The sequence below is a fragment of the Carassius carassius genome, chromosome 9, assembly GCF_963082965.1.
Source record: "Carassius carassius chromosome 9, fCarCar2.1, whole genome shotgun sequence".
NCBI classification, from domain to species: Eukaryota; Metazoa; Chordata; class Actinopteri; order Cypriniformes; family Cyprinidae; genus Carassius; species Carassius carassius.
This window is the reverse complement of record NC_081763.1, coordinates 11,323,236-11,346,682: the sequence shown is the minus strand read 5'-3', so window position 1 is coordinate 11,346,682 and position 23,447 is coordinate 11,323,236. Positions and strand designations below refer to the sequence as shown.

Here is a 23,447-nt window from a genome sequence, read left to right as displayed (position 1 = left end):
TGCAATTAGCGAATGACACATTTTACGTACCAATTAAAACTCTGTCAGGAATCAGATGAGTGAACACATTTAAACACATTTAAAACATAACAAATAAAAATCCAGAGGATTGAGGGGGTCATTATTATTTTTTAAATAAAAAGGCATAATCTGACATTAAATGTACAGGTGGACATGGAAATTTTTCCTTTGGAACAGCGCAAGCTAATTTAGTTCTGTTGTCACAACTGCTAATAGCCTCCTGCCAAGAATAACACTCGACGGTTCTTAGGAACGAGAGTAGGCAGAGGTGCTAAGAGACTGTGTGTCAGCGTGGAAAAGTGAGATTAACAAACAAATGCACTCACTTCCCAGGTCAGACGTAGGCGGCTGACTGCAGGGTTGTCAAGTCCCAGAACCAGCGCCAGGAACGACAGCAGATCCTGCTGCTGTTTACATCTGAAACACACACACACATACACAACAGCACTCATTACATACACAAACCTAACAAAGAACATTACAGTTTTGTTATAGTTCTCTAAAACTGTTAAAAATTTGACCACAATTTTGGTAATTGAATTAATAAAGCTGAAATCAAATAAACAAATATATGATGAAAAACTTTAATTTAAACTAAAAAATGTTTGGCAACTAACTGGACCATTAAAACTATATGCAACTGAACTCTTTTATGATTGGCTAACCACCCCCTCTGAAAGCCAGAATACTGAATAGGTGTTGATACAGATGGGGTGTTATATGTTATCATTTTCACAGTTCTGACACAATTCAGTGCTGTGATGATTCCTGAATAATTCATTTTTGTCACCTTCATAAGCGGTTTCAGCTTGTACCCTTCCCGAAGACATATACACTCACAAGGCTGCGATCTTGATGAACTTGCGCAGTAGCTGTATCCTCTTTGGGAGCGACTGGCACTGCAGGATCTCTGTGGCGACCCAGTGCTGCACTTCACTGCATCGCTGCAGGATCAGCTCCAGGTTGAGGGGGCGCCAGCGAGCCTGCTCCCCGTGAAACACGTAACACACAAACTCCACCTGTTCAAACAAACCCGCCCCCCAAAAAATCAAACATGAACAGGAACAAAGACACGCGGAAAACATTGCATAATGTGCATAAAGTTTTGTTGTTTTTACATGAACTTTGCTGTGTGGCTAGCCTTGAACTAAGAGCCAGTTTCCTAAGGCACAAATTTGTTTGCAATGGAAAACTACAGAGGATGCATTGTAGCACTAGACAAGTCTTGTATCAGTATCTGTAGTAAATACTGTAGTAAAAAAGTATATATGAGGATTTACCAATTAAAAATACGCAAACTGACAAATTAAGATATATTGTTTATCATTTCAGGACAGTGTCATTTACATTTTATTTATATACTATTATAATATTTATTTATTTTGAATTAACCTTTATTTTACATTTTCAGTTTTATTTTAATTCTAGTTTAAGTTTTAATCATTTTGTTGGGAGCTTTTGTATTTTTTAATTGTATTTCTTTCTTTTTTTTTTTTCTATAAAGCTTTGATTTTATTCCAGTTTTGGTTTTAGTCATTTCAATACCTAATCATGTTTTATTTCAGCTGATTGTCACGGCAATATTTCCACATTTTTTAATGAGTGCCATTGCGATTTTTAATACTTTTAGTTTTAGTGCCACTGTGATTTTTAATCATTTCAGTTTTAGGTAACTAACTTTTTTAGGAATTTAAAGAAAAAAAAATGTAGCATAGAAATAGACATTAAATAATCTTCCAAAAAAAAAATCTCAGGATACCATTTATTTGTGCATTTAAAACCTTAAAACGTAAAAGGTTTAAGCGTAACTAATAAAGAGTAAATAAATAAAGGTTACTCATTTAAAATGACTAATTAATTGTTTGCATGACACTAGCAACTAAAAAGGTCATGGGTTTGATTCCCAAATTCACATAAAATGCGTCTCAAATGCCTTTCTATTTGCTTTAGATAAAAATCATCTGCCATGCACACTGCCATGCAACTAATCTATAGTGTACCAAAGTTTAATGCAGAGGCTACAAGGAATTTGTCTTTTAAGAATGAAACCCCTGATATCTTCCAATTAAAAAAGATGTGGAAACATTAAACATTTTGATATGTTGTGCACAATACATTGCAGTATTGGGCCTGTGTCTGTCTGTGGTGAAGCTGAATACTAATGGCTGTAGTGTCCTGACCTCATGCACACAGCTGAAGAGTTCCCAGTCGAACACCACCAGCTGATTGGCCACCTCCTCTGCGCTCATGTCATGGAGTTTGCTGTCTCCCGGTGACCAGTGGATCTCCTCAGGGAGCGGTATCTGACCGACAGAGACATGTGGATGAGGACCATAATCACCAAAAGACACTGTCAATATGGGTTTTTCAATAACTTTAACATTAGGTGCCCCCAAGTCTTCGACATTTGCTTACATTCTACCACATTCTTCTACCACACTGAAGCTGAACTACGATCGTAGCTTTTAAATAGCTACAGCTCTCTGTTTAAATCATGATGAGACACTACTTTTGCTTTGTGGTTAAATAAAACAAGATTTTGATGGCAATCGAAAGCTTTCTAAACCACTGAATCAAGTTCTCAGCGCTGCAGTAGATAACATCTTAATTTGTGGTGTTTAACTTCTAACAATCCCAGAATTCCAGTATGACTGTAGCAAATACAGAACACTTGTGCTTGCTATTTATGAGGGTCTCTATGGGAACAGCACACCCCCCCCACCCCACACAAGAGCGTCTCGCCCACAGTTCTCACCAAGCTCTCGAGCTCCGCGGGCTCGCAGGCGAACAGGTGGGTGTTGACGCCCAGAGTGGTGAAAACAGCCTCGTCGCTGGGACGGAACACAGCCTTCTCTGAACAAACACAGATTAGATTTGGATGTTAAAGCAGATGAGCCAAGTCAGACCAAAAAATGTCATGTTCCCAAACAGTGAGTCAAGGTCTGGATCATTATAAACTGTCATGCCTCTTTACACAAATGACGCTGTTTGGGGTTTCAGTGTGCAAGTGAGGTCTTATTAAGTTTGCATGGTGTTCGTGTGTACGGGCTTTAACTCTCTTACCCCCAGATGAGGTGACGGCCACCAGTATGAGGTTGGCGGGTAGGGTGGGCTGGTCCTCGCTGTACTGGAGTTTCTCTTTCACCAGAGCCAAGATCTCTTTGACCCGGCACGAGAGACGGCTCCGAATGGTCACGTATGAGTGATCTGGTGTGTAAACCCTGCAGAAGACTAAACAAGGAGCAAACAGTCAAATCCATTACCCAATACATATTGCTCCCATCTTAGTCTCACTGCACTGGCTTCTGGTACATTATAGAATTGATTAAAATACTTTCATTAGTATATAAATCATTGAATGGTATTGCATCGCCCTATCTTTCTCCTGACTAAATATCAATCTGGAAGAACACTAGATCCACTAGATATATATACAGACTTTCTAAATATTAACATCGCCATTACCCATTTTTAGTGAATCATTTTATCTCAAGTAAGAGGCAAAACTTTGAATAGTAGTAATTATGTACATTATTGACTTCCTCTCTGTTTACCAGACACGGCTCTGACAAAAGCACAAACTGGGTCACTGGAGGCTTCAGGGTCAGCAGCGTTTTGTTTGTCAGATTGCCTATTGATTAAGGTCTGGGAAATCACTTAGCTTGGCTTGAGCCACTTCTCTGACAAAGAGTCTCATTTCATGAGATGAGCTCATTGCATCTATAAATCTTGGCAGACGCTGCTTCTGTGACCTGATTTGTCATCCTGGAAAGGATGAAGTGGAAGCAGACTGGCACTTTCACACGCAAAAAATAAAAAAGGATGAACAGGATGATTCACTTACAGTATTCTCATGGGTGTTATTGCACAGCTAAGCTAAAGCAATTGTAATAAACTGTGGTCATTCTGTGCAATATCCATGCATCCTATTAAAACAAAGGTTTGAACGTACTCTCGTCCGAGCCACGGAAAGCCTCTCGGGGCTGCAGGCAGGCGTCGATGCGTCTGAAGTGTCGAAAGAGAGGGCGGACTTGCTTCTTGCGACTTTCCTTGTCCTCCTCGGCTCTGTCGGATTGATATAACAAGTCAGGTTCAGCAATTCACGAGTAAACAACTGAATAAGTTATTTGTCTCCAAAAGACTATTATTAACCAAAAATGTGTTTAGTAATGGCATCAGGGATGGAAAATATTCTATGCATGGGACAGATATTTGAGGACCAGTCATTGCACGCTCTTAAACTGTTTATAACTGGTCAGCAAGAAATTTTAAACTCCAATCTTCCAAAACCATATAAATGGCATTGATTATGTTTGCATGGCATCTTTATAATTTAAAGATGCAGAAAGACCAAACATGCCAGTGCCAGGAAAAAATGTGTTTATTTTTTCTATAAACTGAGCTACAGGGGGAAAAAAAGAAAAAATGTTTGAGGGTTTATGACAAAACTGCTGCCCTGTTGAGAGGCTTTTAATGACACTATATCGAAATCGAACAAAACACATTAGAGTATTAATCTCTTTGCACATTAATTCTTCATCTGGTTCTAAAGCTCTTAATGGGCTACTACATGTGCCTCATTTAATACTTTACAACTCATGTTGGACTTCACCAAACTAAGAGGTTTCATATATTAAATTATTTTATGTTCTTCTATGATTTCTGCAGCCATTATAGCTCTTAAAAAATATTTATAGCTTGTATTAATATTCCACTGCGAGGATGCAGAGGATTTGATGCTTACGGGCTGTGTAATATCTCACTCCAGCGCTGAAGCTTCAGGACGTCCTCCACCAGTTCAGGAAAGCGGCTGAGCTCTTGAACGGCGCACAAATACAGCTCCTGAAACGATGTGCATTTATTATTAAGACAAGGAGGAAGCAAACAACGATGAAAACCTAACCTAACCTTTTTTTTAATAAATTCTTAGAATTTCAATAAGCATTTTAATATTAATGAAACGACAATGTGAAAACAGACTGTTCTAATTCATGGTCTGATGTCTAAAAACAGCTGCAAGAAAACATAAGAAAATAACAGGTTTCAAAATAAATCTTGTGTAGTCATGTACCAGAACAAAATATCATAAACAAGAAAAAAACATTTTCTAAATATTTTCTAAATAAACTTCTAACAAGGTTCATGCTTAAAACAATTACCAATGGGATAAGAAATTCAAGATTTATTGTTTAAACAGTACTTATGTTGTTTCCCAAATCAATTAATAAAGTTCTTTAGATATTTTACTGAGAAACAAGACAAAAATTGTGATTAAATAATAACATTTTAAAAAATCAAAAATTATAATTATTCAGTCTATTTTGCAGATTGTTTATTTTTTAGCTTTTTATTTTGTTATTTGTATGCATTTAAAAATGTGAAAAAAATGAGGTTTTTATTTGACTTTTTTTTTTTTTACAAATGTGTGCATTGTACCTTTGGGAAAGTGTTGGAGCGATCTCCCTCCTCCTGCAGTAAGTCTCTGTATGTGTCCAGAAAGCGGAAGGCCACAGTCAGAACTGCAAGTTTGCGTTCAGCTCCATCCCAGCCGGGCCAACCCTCACCCTGCTTACCCTCTGAGCTGAATCTGAGCCAGGAGTTAAGAAACAACACACTCACGAGCCAACACACACACAGCTGCGCTCAATAAATACACTGAATACACACAGGTCTATACCTGTACAGACGGACAGACAGACAGACAGATACACAGACAGACAGACAGATAGACAGACAGACAGACAGACAGACAGACAGGCAGACAGAGACAGACAAACAGACAGACAGATAGACGGACTGACAGACAGACAGATATAGACAGACAGACAGATACAGACAGACAGACAGACATACAGACAGACAGACGGACTGACAGACAGACAGACAGATATAGACAGACAGACGGACAGAAAGACAGATACAGACAGACGGACAGAGACAGACAGATACAGACAGACTTACAGACAGACAGACAGACAGAGACAGACAGATACAGACAGACTTTCAGACAGACGGACAGAGGCAGACAGATATAGACAGACAGACAGATGGATGGACGGATTGGATAGATAGATAGACAGACAGACAGACAGACAGATAGACAGACAGATAGATAGATAGATAGATAGATAGATAGATAGATAGATAGATAGATAGATAGATAGATAGATAGATAGATAGATAGATAGATAGATAGATAGATAGATAGATAGATAGATAGATAGATAGATAGTTTTGGTGGGTTTTTATGAGTGTCTGCAGATAAACACATACTCAGACAGCCGCTGTCCGATCACCTGACACAGATGCTGCACTGGAAAAACTAAATCTATGCTTCTGTGGTCAGACAGCCAAAATAATTACAACCTTTGAAAAGTATTGAGGCCAATGCAACACACCCATCACACCCACACACACTCACATACACACAGAAGTTACAACATAAACACACACGCAGAATGAATTTTCTGTACTCACAGGCTTACTTAAGTTGGTAAAGTAACACTGTAGCATTTAAGCAAAGACATATACTTTATTGGCACATATAATGACATGAAAATCTGCAAAGACTCCCTGTCCCCAATCCTACCACTCATTTGAGCAGAAAACCTGAAAGGCGGACTAAATTTAAACTGGAGTATCCCTGAGCCTCTCTGCCTATAATTAAAGAGTCCCGACACCCCGTCTAAAATCGACAGCTATTCCCATACAAAAAAAGACCCAAGAGGAGTTCCTGCAAATGGCATCATAGATCTAGTAAATCTATATCCAGAGCCATCACCTCTGCTTGGGTGCTAAAAAACAGCAACAGTCTGAGCCGCTGGGCAACTGCGAAATTTGAACTCTGTTCCCTCGCACGAGCCCTGGATCGCGGCCGCAGCAGCGGTTTGGAGTCCAGCCAGGCCGACTCCACCGGGACTGTCAAATGTGTTTGAGCTAAAAGAGCTAAAAGCCCTATCAGTCCTGAGTGAAAAGGAATCATCCTGCTTTGAAATCTTTTTATTAAACCCCTCAAATGAGCCCTAATGGGTGGGAAGTCTACGAGACGGGGCTTTTCTAAGCAGGAAGCAGACATGTTGCCTCAACAAAAGATCTGATTAGGCCTGGATTAGGTCAAGTCAAAGACCAGGAAAAAAGGTGTGGAAAGTGTAAAGATAAATGGCCTGGGAGGAGAGAGAGGAAAGAGAAAGAGAGGAGCGGATCATAAGCTGAGGTGGTGATGGCAGTCAGGGAAGATTAGCGAGGGTCACTGATTGCCGCAGACACTCGGGGGGCCGCCGCGCAGCAGACACGCTGCATTAGGAGCGCTGAGGCATGCAGACGGACCTCCCCAGGAATACCTTTGTGCTTAAATCCGCAGACAAGCCCCTCAGACGGCATTATGATCTGGGCAGGGGGGGCTATGGCATTCACAAAAGGAATGTAGGTCACTGAATGAAAGGGGACTTTGAGAGAGAGAGGGGTGTCCTCTGCACACACACACTTATACACACTCTGACACAACGCCTAAAGCTAACAAAACAAGCATTCCCCACATTGCACTCTTCTAATCTGAATTTAGGCAACCGATGGATCCCAAGGGATGGGATGGGGTGGGGGGGGGGGTGTTAGCCTGGAGAGTCTAACAGAGGTAGGTTAGCATTGCGGCTAATTGGTAAAGTCATTCTGACCCAAATCTTAAACGGCATGTGCGACTGTTAGCCCCCTGCGGTAGAAAGAGGCCAGGCTCTTCGGTTGTGTTTACTGGCTGTTTTATGGCAGATAATTCAGTTTGTTTTGGAAGTGATTTGAAGACATTCAAGTGTTGTGCTTGATAATTTAGAGCCAAATGCTTCTTCTGAAGTTTTGTGACGTAAACAAACTGATTGGAGAACATTTAGGACACTAGCATAGCTGTCAGTGTGATCATCAATAGCATTAACACAAACGAGACCTAAAACATATGGAGTTTTAGCTAAAAAAAATAAAAAGTTAGGTGAAGCTCCACAAAATTTCACCAGGAAGACAATTAGTAAGTTATACATGATTTACCCATTTCTGAGTTGTGTCCACTGGTCTGACAAACCATAAAGTGTGGTCATGCTAGACTTTGATCATGTCAAATCTTTTCAGACACTGTAATAGTTAAAGAAAGCAGGATTTGACCTCAGGCTATAGTAATGAGCCCCTAAGAGGACATGATGATGATGGAAAAATATTTCAATGTATATTTCAATGTTTTTGAATCACATCTTGTCCCTCAATCCTATAAGGCTTCTGTTTTAATAGATAATTCAAAACAAAGAATAAATAATACAAAAGGAATTAAATTAAGTACAATCTTAAAATATTCAATTAAATGTAAAACAAATCATATCTAGAATCAATTAAACTTGCCCATACCAAATGCCAGAACATTCCTACCATAAACTGCAGCCTAAACTTTAATCTTGATGTTAATGCTAACAGAAATTATATGTTGATAAGACCCCAAATCCCAGTCATAGCCCTAAAATTGGTTAATAGAGCTGTTTTTTCAAAATATGATGTCCAGGTACACGTTCTACTTCAGGGCTGAAGCCAAACTCTGCACCGCATTGGCCCTCCAGGCCAAGATTTGAATAACCCTGTTCTAGTTGGATAAATCACATTAAGGTAGGGTTACAGTACAGTGAAGATTTTCAGAAGTTAAAAGGTGTAAATTTGTCACTTAAGGTTCTGGCTAGGGGAAAGGATACTGCTGAAGCAAGACCTGCTGGAACTTGTCTGGGGCCAAGAAGATTGGGTGCGTCAGCATGAAGTCATCCAGGAGTATTTCTGCAAGGAGACAGAGAGATGAGCACAATCTTATTAGTGACATCACAACTGAGCAAGATGCTCATGTTTGTCTGAAAGTGTTGGGTTGCAGCGACTGACACGAGGAGGACTGTATAATTCTGGAAAATGATGTCTTCTGTGAAGACTCAGCAGTACTTGTGAACACTCGCTCTGTGAGTATGTGTGCAGAGAAAAGAAATTGAACTTGACAGCACCAGCTTTCACCTCTGCTAACTCATCTTAAGGACAGTGGGTTTGTGGGTTGAAGAAATCATGATGCTTTCTGGCCCACTGACACTCCCAAAGGCTGCGGTGGTGTACTGTACACACACATCTGTCTGTACAATATAGCAGCTGAGAGTAAAAACTAACAAACTAGCTCATATGACTGTCAACAAACAGTGAAAAAGGCATTAAAAACAGCATAAATGAGAAATGAAATAGAAATGTGCGTAATATTTTTCGATCTGGGGCACATCTTGACAGGGAGGTTTTCAGGGACTATATTTTGACAGATGAGAGGACATGAATATTATGTATCTGGGTTATATCAATGCGGAGCAAATAAATCATTGATACTAAACTATTAAAATCATGATCGCTGAGATGAATGAAAAACGAGTCGGTCGCACAAAATGAACACGTCGGTTCAAAATGCTAAGGCTTTCACGTGTCATGCAAATCAAGCAAAGCATGTATGAACTAGAGCAAAACGGTTCAATTCTAAAAGCTGAACTAATCCATTTGCATTTCAGAGCAGTAGCTTGGACGCAGAATAAATGTGTATCGTTGGTTCAGTCAGATAATGAATTTAATTAAGATGAACTCTCAGTTGAATTTCCTCAGTTGATTCATTCGTCTGAACAGCAAAGTTTCCCACAATCATGCTCTGCTTTGCATACTGATTTGCAGGCAACAACCGATCACTGATTGGTGCAGACGTGTTTGTTTTAGTTCTTGATTTGGACTATCGAGAAATGATGCAAACGTCCTCCTGTCATTACGGGACACAAGGCGTTCTACCGTGCAGTTTAGAAATGTAACATGTCCAAACCTGCACACTTCACATATCTGTGTTTGTTTTTTTGTGAAGTCACACCTCTTTTGAGAGTTACGGATGAGGCATTATGGAGGAGTTGGTAAAATAAGGTCACATGCACACCAGTCTATTATTGTATTATATCTGAAATAATATAAAATGATATCTAATATTTATATATTTCTAATAATATAAATAATTGTATCACTTGATATCATATACAGTATATGAATTTAAAGTATTTATATTATTACAATAATTTAAATAATTATATTTTTTTTTTTTAAATAAGTGTTATATATATATATATATATATATATATAATAGGGAATATATAGGCAAATTAATATTTATAAAATAATTAATTAATAATATAATGCATTCCATTACTTTTTATACATACATATGTATTTAAAATAAACATTTATGTTACATTTAAATAAATGCGTATGTGTATACACACACACACACACACACACACACACACACACACACACACATATATATATATATATATATATCACACACACACACACACACACATATATATATATATATATATATATATATATATATATATATATGTGTGTGTGTGTGTGTGTGTGTGTGTGTGTGTGTGTGTGTGTGTGTGTGTGTGTGTGTGTGTGTGTGTGTGTGTGTGTGTGTGTGTGTGTGTGTGTGTGCGTGTATTATTCACCATGTATGGCAGACTTTAGCAGGACTTTAAAGGGTCCCAACTTCATACATGTTGAATAAAATATATGCACGTTGGAGTCAGACTTCCACATCATTGCAGCTGCTGATCTTTTGGGGTTGCTATGGCAACACTGAGTTTAGATGCTGCACAGTGAGTAAGGAGAAATAAAAAAAGATGAGAGACCAAGAGCGAGACAAACAGACAAAATACAGCCAGAAGTACACAGCGAGACAGAGGCAAAAAGTAATCTAGGTAAAATCCACAAAAAAGCAAATGGAATGCAAAGACAGAAACAGTGACACGCCGACCTACGAGTTAGTCAAGTTATGTGAAAAACAGGACCAGAAAGACTGGAGGATGAGTCGACGGGGTTAATTACCATCTCTGATAGCCACAGACCCTTGAAGGCACATGCTAGTAACCAAACAGAAAATACACACCAGACAAGTTCTATTAAAGTTGATGAGGAAATGATGAGGTGTTGTGAGCTGAGCTGAGGGTGTGAAATATATTGAAGCAACTTTACTTTTAGTGACTGTGGCGGGTGTGTGTGCTGACTGGAACACTTCTGGACGCCATCCGGTCAAATGTAAACATTCTTTTCTAGGGCAATGACCATCTCTCTTGATTAGCATTTGTCATGGCTGTTGAGATTAAATTAGAGTGTGAGTTTATAATTCTTTAAAATAACTGCTGCAGCTGTAATTGAGGCTTGTGTTATGTCAGTGCGTCTGTTTGCCTCCCTCAGGCATATGATGCTTAGCAGAGAGCATCAAATCTGCTGTAAAGAGCCAAGTAAATTCCTCAATCACGTGAAGAATCACTGCAGGACGCACATTTAATGCATCCAGCTGTCCTTGGCTTCGACACAACAGATATGAGCCAAATTTAAGATGAGTTTTATGCTAATAAAGTTTTAATACATCAAGGTAGATCAAAGCAATAAAACAGAAAACGCATTTGTGCTTTTGCACCTTGCAGAGGAAGGAACTATAAAAGCCTTTGAATTTATTTCTAGTAAATACAAATCTATAACTGCAACTTTATTTCTCATAAATGCAACTTTTTATCTTACAGTCTCTCAATTCTGACTTTATATCTTACAGATGCAGTTATATCTCTCATTTGTGACTATATGTTGCAACTTATTTTCTTTTGTGACTTGATATCTCTAAATCTCAACTTTATATTCTTACAACTGCAACTTTATTTCTTATAATAGTGACTTTATATCTTACAATTGTTACTTTATTTCTTATATTCGCAACTTTCAGTTGTGACTATATCTAAAATGCAACTTTATATCGTACAACTGCTTCTTTAACTGTGACTTTATAGCTCATAACTGCAGCTTTTATCTCAAAATGTGTTTATTTCTTATTTTAAATTTGATCTTCTGTCTCTGTGACCTTGTTTTAGGTGGAAACAGGCTTTCATAAGAAACTATCTATGTGGATTTACCGTGTAAAAGTTTGATACCTACCTTTAGTGGTAAAATAGTCAGTGCTGATGTTTAGCTTGGAAATATAAATCGGCATGAAGATGAGGCACAGAAGACACAAATATGACACTTTCCGCCTTGCATGCTTTTTTTCTCCATTTAATCCCTTCTTTCTCTGACGGCCCCCACATTCTCCAGCCTCCTTTCATGCATTTTCCTCTTTCGACTCACTAGTTTACATTATGAAGTGTAGCAAATCTCCAGCCCAGATAGGCACAAAGCACCTCTCTTTAAATGACAAGAGTGGGAATAGAGCTAAATCCAACACCCACCCTGATACCCACATGCACACACACACAATCACAGTCAAATATAGAAACTGCACATGTATTCTCTACACCAGCACATGCTCTCACATTGTGAGACTGAAATGCAAGAGGGAGTTCAGACAGACACCCATCACACATATAATGCATCCATCGTTTAGAAGTGAAAATCACTCCCTTTCTTTTATTCTTGAAGTCAAGAGAAGCCCTTGCCAACTGAAAACACCATAATCCTACTGCCTTGAGACGATGGAAGGAAACGGGGAGTGTGCAGCTGAAGGCCGTCTGGAAGAATTTCAGTTGCAAAAAAAATGACCTTCATGAGACTAAACTAGGATCAAACTCATTTCTCAACACTAAGGCAGAGCTTTTATTCTCCTTTGTCCATATAGGCTCAAAATTACAACTGAGATCTCAATTGTTTCTCCTAAACACTAATGAGTTTACAACTACAAACTACAGTCTCCACTACACTACTTGTTGTTTCACGTGTATATCCAGAGTGTGTGTGTGTGTGTGTGTGTGTGTGTGTGTGTGTATATATATATATATATATATATATATATATATATATATATATATATATATAGTCAGATCACTTCTTTCAATAGGTTATGCATGTTATATGTCTTTGTTTATATGTTTTATATTTTATGAGTTTCATATGATTAAATGTTTATGTCTATGCTTATATATGTTTAAATATGTAGCACCATGGTCCTGTGAGGCTCAACGTTTCGCTCATTTGTATGTCTCCACATATAGTGGACTGAAAATAAAGCTCACTTGAACATAACAGGATTCATGCATTTACACACTTTTTAAACTTTATAAAAAGAGTTTAAGATGAATTACAAACTGGCCAACCCATGCCAATTTTTAACTCCTTCAGGTCTTCGAAAATACAAAGTAGCATCATTTGTCAATATATATATAAATGTTTTTAGACACTGGGACCTTCAGGTACGGGGTCATGGGGGTTCATGGCACACTCAATAAACGGCTGTCAGTAAAAAGCGCTGAGAGTCCCAGCTGCACAGATGTGGTCAGTGTAGATTGTAATCAGCTGGAGATCTCAGATTGGGATTTCAGGAGAGCGTAATGGAGAGGACCATGGTGGCGTTGCATAAACCATGATAGACATTCCGTTACCATGGAGGCCTGATCACATCTGAACCCCCCACTACCCACGCATGCTCTCCTTTTTCTTCCTCACGCTGTCTTTTCTTCATCTCTCCCTTGCTCACGTTGGTGCCTTTTGGCACCGTGTGTGTGCATTCGTGTGTGCTTTGAAAGTCTCTGCTCATTCTCTGAGGCTGTATGCACTTGTTCTTCATATCTGCTTTATCTCGGCCCCCATGCACAAAATCCGTCCACTCTGGGAGGCATTTCACCCTTCAACTCCCATCTTTTCTTTGGATCGTAACACAAAACACCATCCTTCACATGCAAATCTCCTCTGGCGGGCCGCCAACTATAAGGAAATACACAAACGCCACTGGAGGACCGCCGTTTTTCCTGAAACAGTCCTTTGAAATGAATGCTTGTGGTGAAAACTTCGCATACAGTTTGGAAAGAAGAAAGCAGGTAGAATTAAAAAACATGTGCTATGCAAGACAAAAGCAAGAAAGAGTCCACGTCAAGCCACCAGTCTAGCACAACACGTGATTAACACGTGACTCCAAAAAAAAACACACACCTTACGGCCTGTAAACTAAAACAGAGCTTGCTGAATTTAGAAGAGCCCTACTTTTTTTAGACTTTTTTTTGGTCTAACCCAATTCAGACTGGCCCCAAGAAAGGTTGTTCATAGATTTTTAAAGTCTGCTCTCTGGTCAGATGGGAGAAATGATTTGAAACCTCCACAACTGGTATTGCACAAGATGAAAATGAGGGAGATGTAGTTCAAATAGCTGAACAACATCAGTCCAAGATGTGCCCACATGAAAGCACGACACAACAGAACCCAGCAAGACTACCAGTGAACACCCATGCAAAACAAATCCAAACCCACAGCAGAGGTAATGGATTCATTTAGCACCCTTTTGTTTGCCAACCATTTGCACAACCTTCGAACCTAGCTCTCAAATTGTGTGATAACGCTGGAGGCAGAGGGTTGATGCTGCTATTACTCGAGGCCTTGTGCAAATTTTCTTGCAGCATTTATTGAAATTAAATGCGTGCATTTTTCTCACATGATTCCTTCAAAGAAATTGCACACATTTCTTCAGACTCTTATTTATGTGTACCATTCAAAAATGTAGTGTAAGTATGTTTTTTTTAGATAAATGAAGAAATGTTTCTTAAACAGCAAACCAACATATGAGAAAGATTTTAGAAGAATCATGTGACACTGAAGACTAGAGTCATGATGCTACAAAATAAGCATTGATATCACAGGAATAAATTACATTTTATAATATTTCCAAACAGAAAACAGTTATTTTAAATTATAATATTATTTATTATTATTATTTTTAGCAAATAAATATGGCCATAGTAAGACTTCTTTTAAAACTGTAAAAAAAAAAAATTTATAATTCTAAACTTTTGTCCAGCAATGTATATTTATAAATTATGCTGGTGAAAAAAAAAAAAAAAAAGATATTATTGGTTAATAATATGTTCCCCTATCCATACATGTCGCATTTTAAGTGACAACAATAATTACAGAACAAAAATAATAATAATAATAATAATAATGTGCACTGATGAATCATAAACAATAAAACCATTTAGTAAGAAAGAGAATTGGGTAAAATATCATGTCATTTTTAAAAATGTATCACACACCTCAATGCCATATATACAGTAAATATGCTGAAGCCAGCCTGTGTTTGTACAACAACGCATAAACTTTATAAAAAAATGTCACTTTCTGCCTCCCATTGCTCTTTTTCCTGCAGGCGAAGAGAGATCACACACCCAGCCTATCGTCGCAGCAAGAATACTTCAAAATAACATCTTACACATGTTTGATTAAGATGATCATCAAAGCTAAAAGCTCCTCTATGGCTCTGTTTCCAAACGGTCCTGTATATAATCATCGCCCTCCTCCACTAGAGTGAAAGAACCATTATAGTATGCAGTGATTGATATGACTCCTCCCTACACTCTTCGCTTTCTGCATTACTGTTTACGCCTGTGATCTAAAAGCATGAGATGCTGTTCGAAGAGTCTATATCTTCTTTGGGAAGCTGTTTGGATTGGAAGGAGGCTTTCCATGTGCGACTGCTTCTTGGTGGGACTGATCACTGTGTGCTAATCACATCCTTCTCTCTAGCAAGCAGGAGGCTGTTTTCAGGCTGTTATTAGGGCTGTCGGTCAAGCCACTGATCTGGGAGCTCGAGGCCATCTGTGTGTGCGTGTGCACGTGTGTGTTTGACTGTGCAAACTGCGTGGTGAAAAAGAGCAACCTCTGCTGTCACTTCAAAGGGGCGTCACGTGGCGCATTTGCTATGGTTTGATTCAGCCTCTGACTCGCCCTGACTGCAATGCTGTTTTTGTAATGCAGAATGAAAAGAGCAGAGAGAGAGAGAGAGAGAGAGAGGGAGCGCTTCAGAAGTGCCGCCTTATAATCGCTTTCAAATATTGTGTCTATGTAGCCAGAGTTTGATATTCTCCACTAACATCAGGGTATGAATTCTGGGGGTTTGCAAAGAGAATATAATGCTTAAAACAAGACATGACCTACCCAAAGAAGATCAAAACAAAATGCTTATTGGTTATTTGTGCTTCGTCAGGGTTCTCAAACGTCTGTAACCACAAATGCATGATTGCAAGTTAATATAAGTATGAATTTTCATCTTGCAGTAAATACACCCTCGCAACACGAAAAGGCGTTCATCTGATGAGGTAACCATAGCAACAGTAGACCGAGACCTCATAACATGCCCTAAAAGTTATTGCATAATTCTAATACTTGCTTTCCACTTATCCCTCTTTTCCCTCCTTCCATTTATCTCATCTTCCTACACCTCCACCTCCTCCGAGGGCGCCAGTTGCCATGTGAACAGGTGCTGAGACTGAGAGAGGCTCCTTCACACAGGAGCATTTTTGCTACAAGGACTAGGAGGACCCAAAATGCTCACACAAATATCCATATCATAACATGGAGAAAAGAGCATTTATTTGGAAAAATATGTTTCTCCACCAAATTCTGAGGCAGCACTACTGTGCCGAGCTCAGAGAAAAATGTTTTATCAAAGACGGTAGATTCTAAATCTATTTAATGCAACACTGTAAAATAGTGATTAAAAAGTTAAAATGAACTATAACATTTTCAGAACTTTCATCATCATTCAACATTTCAAATTTTAGTTGGATGTTCATCTAGTATTTCAGAATGTTCATCAAACATTGAAATGTAATGTTTCTGTAATATTCATAAAATAATAACATAGAATATTCCCTTGATATTTGCATAGCCAAAATATATATATATATATATATATATTTTACTTAAAAAGCTGGACATTTTGAACGTTTACAGAACATTCAGAAATAACGTTTACGTGACTTAATGGGATCGTTAACAAAACGTTCTTAAAGCAGTTTTGTGGTAGCAACAACAAGGTCATTGGTTTGCGTTATCTGATCAAATGTGTACACTTTGCATGCAACAAACAGCATTTTATATAAAAGCATCTGCCAAATGCATAAATGGAATGATTATGTTATGCTTATTAGAGAATAGCATTGCTGTCTTGGAAACAACTGTGAGCTCTATTTGCTCAGTGAGTGTGGAGTTGTAGCAAAAGTTGCCTATGCAGGAACAGTGCAAACCAGTCACATATATCACAAAATACAAGCACTTGAAAATGCCCTACTGTGTATATACTACCACCCCCTCCACAAATCAAATCAAATCTGCAGCATTAACATCAAAATAAACATACTTAAAAAACACAGTCGGGGTAGACGCCACAGCTTCTCTTCAGCAGAGAGCTGACCAGGTGCATGGATAAGCACAAAATGAGTGGGCTAACCATTAAGTATCAAGATGAAGGGGGGTGGGGGCGAGAAGGTGATACCGCAAAACAAAAGAGCGATATCTCACTTTTCCGTAGGATGTTATGTAAAGCCCTCCAAAGGGAGGCCAGTGTGTGGGCAGTCATTCCACTTTAATCTCTCACTCTTTTCAATTGAAAAAAAAATGCCAGCATTCCTCCTACACAAATACACTCTTTCTGATTGGACACCTCTCTCTCCCTCCATGCATTTATTTTTTTCTCCACACTTGCTGATTTTTTAAAACACCCTCAGGATAGTTTCGGCCCACAGGAAAGCAGCACATGGAGAGTGGGGTGGTCCTTATACAACCAGGCCTCAGTCCAGAGACTACCTACATCTCTATTTGCCTTAATTTGCTTATGATGAAAAAGCAAATCAGATATAATAATTCCAGAAGAAATCTGGTTTGAACCAGCTGCAAATGGCATCATTGTAGAACCACAGGAAAATGACGTCATGAAAATGCTGATAGACACCACGAGAACGGACACAGTCCCAAACCTTCGCTAAGATCGACCTTGAGATGTGAAAGGCTTTTAAGAGTATGGCTCGAACAAAGATCGAGTTTTCATTCATTATGAAAAAATAAATAAATACAGAATGACGTTTGGCTTCATTCGTGATTTTCACACATGCATCATTCTGCCTGTGAATGTTCAGTGAAGCTGCAGCAATGCTACCTGAGTGAATTCACAGCGCAAAACAGACATCAGCACAAAAGCTCATGTGTTGAAGTCTGATTACAGAATGTTGGTTCTTTTTAGTGAATCAAACTTTCACTGCACTGTGCATCAGGACTGATTTGCAAGTTGCCCTGAATGAGTGATTCATTTGAGTCGATTATTTTTAGTGCATCATAAACACAGCGCAAACTGTGCATTCTGATTCCCAAACTTATGACTCTGTTGAACCGGTTCTTTTTAGTCAAATGCATATCAAACTAACTGTGAAACTTAAATCATACAACAATGTGATTTACATTGTGATCAGTATTTTATAAAAAAATATATGTGACCGTGAACCATAAAACCAGATTTCTGAATAAAAAAGCTTTCCACTGATGTATGGTTTGTTATGATCTGACAATATTTGGCTGAGATACAACTATTTGAAAATCTGGAATCTGAGAGTGCAAAAAAATCTAAATATGGAACGCCTTTAAAGTTGTCCAGATGAAGTTCTTAGCAGTGCATATTACTAATCAAAAATGAAGTTTTAATATATTGACAGTAGGAAATGTACAAAATATCTTCATGGAACTTTATTAATATCCCTAATGACTTTTGGCATAAAAGACCCATACAATGTATTTTTGGCTATTGCTATAAATATACCCCAGTAATTTAAGACTGGCTTTGTGTTCCAGGGTCACATATATAAATATATAAAACTAAATATATATAGTAAAACAATATTCAGAATATTTGACTAATTTTAAATGGTCATCAATGTAAAAACAGATGCTATTTGCAGCCAAATAGTGTAGTTACAGCATCTACCAGCAGGGGCTAACATGATAACATTCCAACCCTTTTAATAAACAAAACCTTTATCACAATAGAACATTTTTATTGACAGTAAAAAACTTTAATGCATGACGGTACGAGCCACACCCCTCGGCACATAAAAGTGGAGGAACAATTCCTAAAATTGGCCACTAACCCCACTAACGAATCACAGCCATTACACTGCTCTTGTCCTGCCCACTGGAACTTTGTTCTGACACGCCAGCCAACAGAACTACTGCTGCCTCTGGCTCACAACTGGAAGAGCTAAAGGTAAACAAAGTTATGTAATGATCGACTTGCTAATCTCGGTTCAATGAGCCCTACCAAATCACTCCATTACACACTAGCAGTCATTACTCACACTCATGAGGTGTCCGTGCACATTCCAGAGATAAAGCTGTTTTTTAGCAGTTCTGTCTTGGAAGAGCACTAAATAGCACAATACAATATCCAGGATATACAGGTAATAAAAGTATATACACTCTAAAAACAATAAATTAATAAAGGTTCTTAATTGGCATCGATGGTTCCATGAGGAACCTTTGACATGTATGGAACCTTTCTATTGCACAAAATGCTCTTTATAGTGACTCATTCAGTCAACAGCTGGCCTGTTTGTCTTAATGCTGATAAATTGACTGTGCATCAGAACTGATATGCAAGCAGTGTCTTATTTCAGTGTGTTACCTCTTGACCCTGGATCAGTGGACTTCCCTCGGACAACAACACTAGATGAGACTAATTGCAAGCCCAATGTTGGCTAATCCAGAATTAGTGGCACTTTTTAAAATTTTCCCGGGCTTGGATAACAAATTGCTGAGAAAATGTCAGCCTTATCTAGAGGCAAGTCATCCCCCTTCACATAAAGAAAGTAAAACAGGTTGAGAATGAGGCCAAATGTCTCCATCTGTGACATGAAATTGAAATCTCTCTGATCTGTTCTAGATATATAGCAGATGTTTGAGATAGATTGCTTAAAATCACCTCCAAAGGAAGAAGAGCGACATGAGCTGTCAAGTGCACAAAATGAATGACAGTTTAGGTCGAGACATCAGTTTATCAAGGGCTCACATAACATGTGTTTTGAAAAGAAATTAAACATGTTGAGTGAACTTTTGATTTTCAATCATTAATGTAATATTTCAAGCCACATTTAGAAATTAAGGAAAGTCCATTTTGATGCAAAAATCCAACATGTCCTTCAAAAGCCTCTGTGTTTTTAGCTTTTCAATTATTACACATACAGTCTACCTCAATTCAGCTTGATGTGTGCACAAAGCCTTTCCTCACCTTTCAACTATTCACACAGGTTGAACAGTCATCATCATTTATCTTGTCCCAAAAAATGGGACATTTTTACAGTAACCGTATATCCTAAAAACGCATTGAACCCATGCAAATGGTCCGTCCGTCTTACATCAAGCAAAATTCTCTCTTTACGCACTGGCATACTGTCGAAACCCCTCCAGTTTCCATGGTTACTTCACAAAAACACTCTAATGCACATGTGCAGTGTGAACTGCTGCACTATGGCTGCAAAGCATCACTGACAATGGATGTGTGGGAGAGCCATTCTTCATAGCACAAAAGTCCTGGCTCTTACAGGAACAGGTAACATGTATGCACTTGTTAAAGACACCCCATTCCCATCACTACACATCACAGTTTGTCATTTCCCTGTAAAACATCCTTTGTCTGAGTCTACAATAGAAATCCCCTCATTTGTTACAGGAATTGATTGGTTCGTGATGTTTTCTGCATACAGGTGCTCAGTGCTGTATGTGGGTGGTAACGGCTCGACGGTTCATGAAACATCCATAACATCAATTTGAGGAAAGACACAAAGGAAAGCACCCGAAACATTTAACATTTTCTTTCACTTTCCCATAGCCAAGGAAATACCTAAGCACCACCCTGTTTGAAGATTTTCCTCATGCATTCAGTTCCTCATTTAGTGATTGAATAATGTTTTGTTTTATGACATTATTTGAGACTTTTTGGTGTGACCTTTTAAATGTTGTCAGTTCTCAATTAAATTTACGTTACGTTTTACGACTAGCTTTGACTGCCTTTCTAGAATACAGAGGAATACTGTCAGTGTCATGCCACATTTCGGTAAAATAAAGAGAGTATTAAATGCACATATAGATTAAATAATCATGGCTAAAACGAGAAGTATTTTCCTCAGTTTAAAAAAATATATATATATCTTTGTTTAACCGAATTATTATATGTCATGGCATAAAAAAAAAATTTTTTATGGATGTAAAGATTATGCCTAATATTTGGTGTGAAATTCAAATTGTGTTGTTCATATGGCCCAAATACTGTCTGTATGAAATAATTATTTTCATAATAGCAGTGACTAACGTCTGTAACCATAGGGGTAGTGACTAAAGTAAATGACAGAAGTGCTACTGCATTATATGATGTAAGAGACAAGATTCCGTAGATTCCTGAAAATGCAGCTGTGAGGCCAGAAGGGATTCAGTTTGGTTATTCTTCCAACATTAAAGTTTGGTTCCATTCTGGTTCGACACACCCACTTTTCACAATTTAATCAATTACAATTTAAATAAAATTAAACGCCCTGCCATTTTTTCTTGTTGAACATAATAATTTACTCCAAAATACACCACATTCCCAAAGTAAAATGTTTTGTCTTCTTTCATATTGATTATATGAAGTTAAATTGTTAATGCGCCATCTTAAAAACATTTTGTGGCATGACACATAGGTAAAAATTGATAGACTGAATGCACTGTAAGTTGCTTTGGATAAAAGAGTCTGCTAAATGCAAAAATTTAATTTTTAATTTAAATTTTTAACTACTACATGAAACAAAACGACCAACAATTAAATAATCTAGTATAAAAGTAGGCTAATGGTTTAATTCATTAGCAGACATGGCATTATCATGAACTGGCGATACATTAAAAAAAAACAGCTATTCAAGATTCAAGCCTAACTGTTTATGTCACTTTCTTTATAAACATAAGAACACATCTTACGAAAAATTTATTTATTCCACTGATCTATGTATGATCTCTAAGATCAGTGATTTATTCACATAAGAGTCATACAATAAAATCTACGTCTCCTTTAAATATTCATAAACAAATATGGCGCTGATACTAAACAATAAAACGTTTACAAACATTTGAAATACTTTCGGTTCACTTTAATCCAACTTCAGTCTGGATTACATAATATCAACACTGATTATTAGCCGGCTTTTGAAATTTTATGCAGTAGGCTAGCAATTAATATCTGCGCTACATTCATCACATTTGTCTAAATATATAAAAAGAAAGTGAATTTAAAGAGCACAATAATAGCGGTTATCGCCAAAAATAGCGATCTGTTGTCGTGAAAAGGCCTCGCGGAAACGATTATTATTGTAACCAACTACTACAACTATGCGCCGTTAACGGTCACCATAGCAACACAGTGGAACGATGTTAGCAACGTTACAACATTCTAAAACGAACGCGACGATCTTCAAAGACCCGCCAAGAACGTCTGTCAGTGGAGCGTGAGCGTGGGAAACAGACTCGTCTCACCTGTGCAGTTGGCGTAACGCTTTCCTGCCACACTATCCAGCAGCGCCAGCGTTAGATTGTCTGGCGTGTCCGCGGGCAGCGGGGTCCAGCTCGTGTCCAGACTCGCCTCGGAGCTCTGCTCATCACTGGACAGCGACGGACTCCTGATGTCCGCAGTGGCAGAGGGCCAGCACGGCGCTTCCTCGGTCTCCGGGCTGAACACCTCCCTCGCCGGGCCGCTCTCGGGAGACGTCTCCCTGAAGAACGGCACCACACGGGACAGACTGGACCGCCGCCTGGATGCCCCGGTGCCGGTGGCCTTCTCCCCAAATCCACCCGCCCGAGTGAGTGCATTGGTCTGCTTCTTTAAGAATTTTTCAAGAGGCTTCATTCCAGCCGGCATTTTGATGACAGAAATCGCAAGAAGGCCCTGGGTTGCTCCTAATTAATACTCAATAATAAACAGTGATGACGACCGTATGGACTTGAGCGTCTACATCATAGCTGGATGATGGTGGATCCCAACTCGGATTGGAAAAATGCCTGAAGAAATTATTCTCCGTGGTGTTAAGGTGTCAAGAATAAAATACGGCCATGTTCAGTGTTCACGTTACACAAGTGGATGCTGATCGAGTCCTTACTACGCTAAGAAAAAAGGATCCAAACGTATCCCAGGGACACCCGTCCTCCACTGCAGTCCTTCAGCTCGAGAAGAAGGCTTATATGCGAGCTACCATTGCCACTGTCAACGAAGCCTTGATCGATGAGTTAATTAGACGAATAATCAGACAAAAAAAAGATTAAAAGAGCAGCAGGTGTATCTTAAAAATGCATATACATACATATAAACCAGTCTCTGCCAAGATGCCGGACCATATAAATTAATCGTCTACCGAAGGAAACGGGCTCCTGTCACAGACGAGACGCGCGACGCGATGCTGATGAGGATTTCGTGTCTATAGATCCCTGACCGCTTCAGTGGTATCCGTAGTTATTTTTCTCTCACGGTACCGAGTGTCTCTGCGCCACGAGTGCGCACAAATTCTGATCTCTCTCTCTCTCTC

The 23,447-nt window shown here is 38.6% G+C and overlaps 1 protein-coding gene across 1 annotated transcript in view; it reads right to left on the bottom strand.

Moving 5' to 3' along the window:
* The window catches only part of LOC132148946 (rap guanine nucleotide exchange factor-like 1), a 36,647-nt gene that overhangs the window by 13,186 nt on the left and 14 nt on the right, over positions 1–23,447 (bottom strand). Inside the window, exons 1-10 of the mRNA XM_059557756.1 lie at positions 22,405–23,447; positions 8,739–8,817; positions 5,458–5,608; positions 4,766–4,863; positions 3,974–4,086; positions 3,085–3,252; positions 2,777–2,874; positions 2,202–2,324; positions 862–1,040; positions 348–438 (exon numbers count right to left, since the gene is read on the bottom strand). The exon at positions 22,405–23,447 is cut by the window's right edge and continues 14 nt beyond it. Of these exons, the coding sequence (XP_059413739.1) occupies positions 348–438; positions 862–1,040; positions 2,202–2,324; positions 2,777–2,874; positions 3,085–3,252; positions 3,974–4,086; positions 4,766–4,863; positions 5,458–5,608; positions 8,739–8,817; positions 22,405–22,786 (1,482 nt within the window). The 5' untranslated portion in view covers positions 22,787–23,447. The remainder of the gene's footprint in view (positions 1–347; positions 439–861; positions 1,041–2,201; positions 2,325–2,776; positions 2,875–3,084; positions 3,253–3,973; positions 4,087–4,765; positions 4,864–5,457; positions 5,609–8,738; positions 8,818–22,404) is intronic.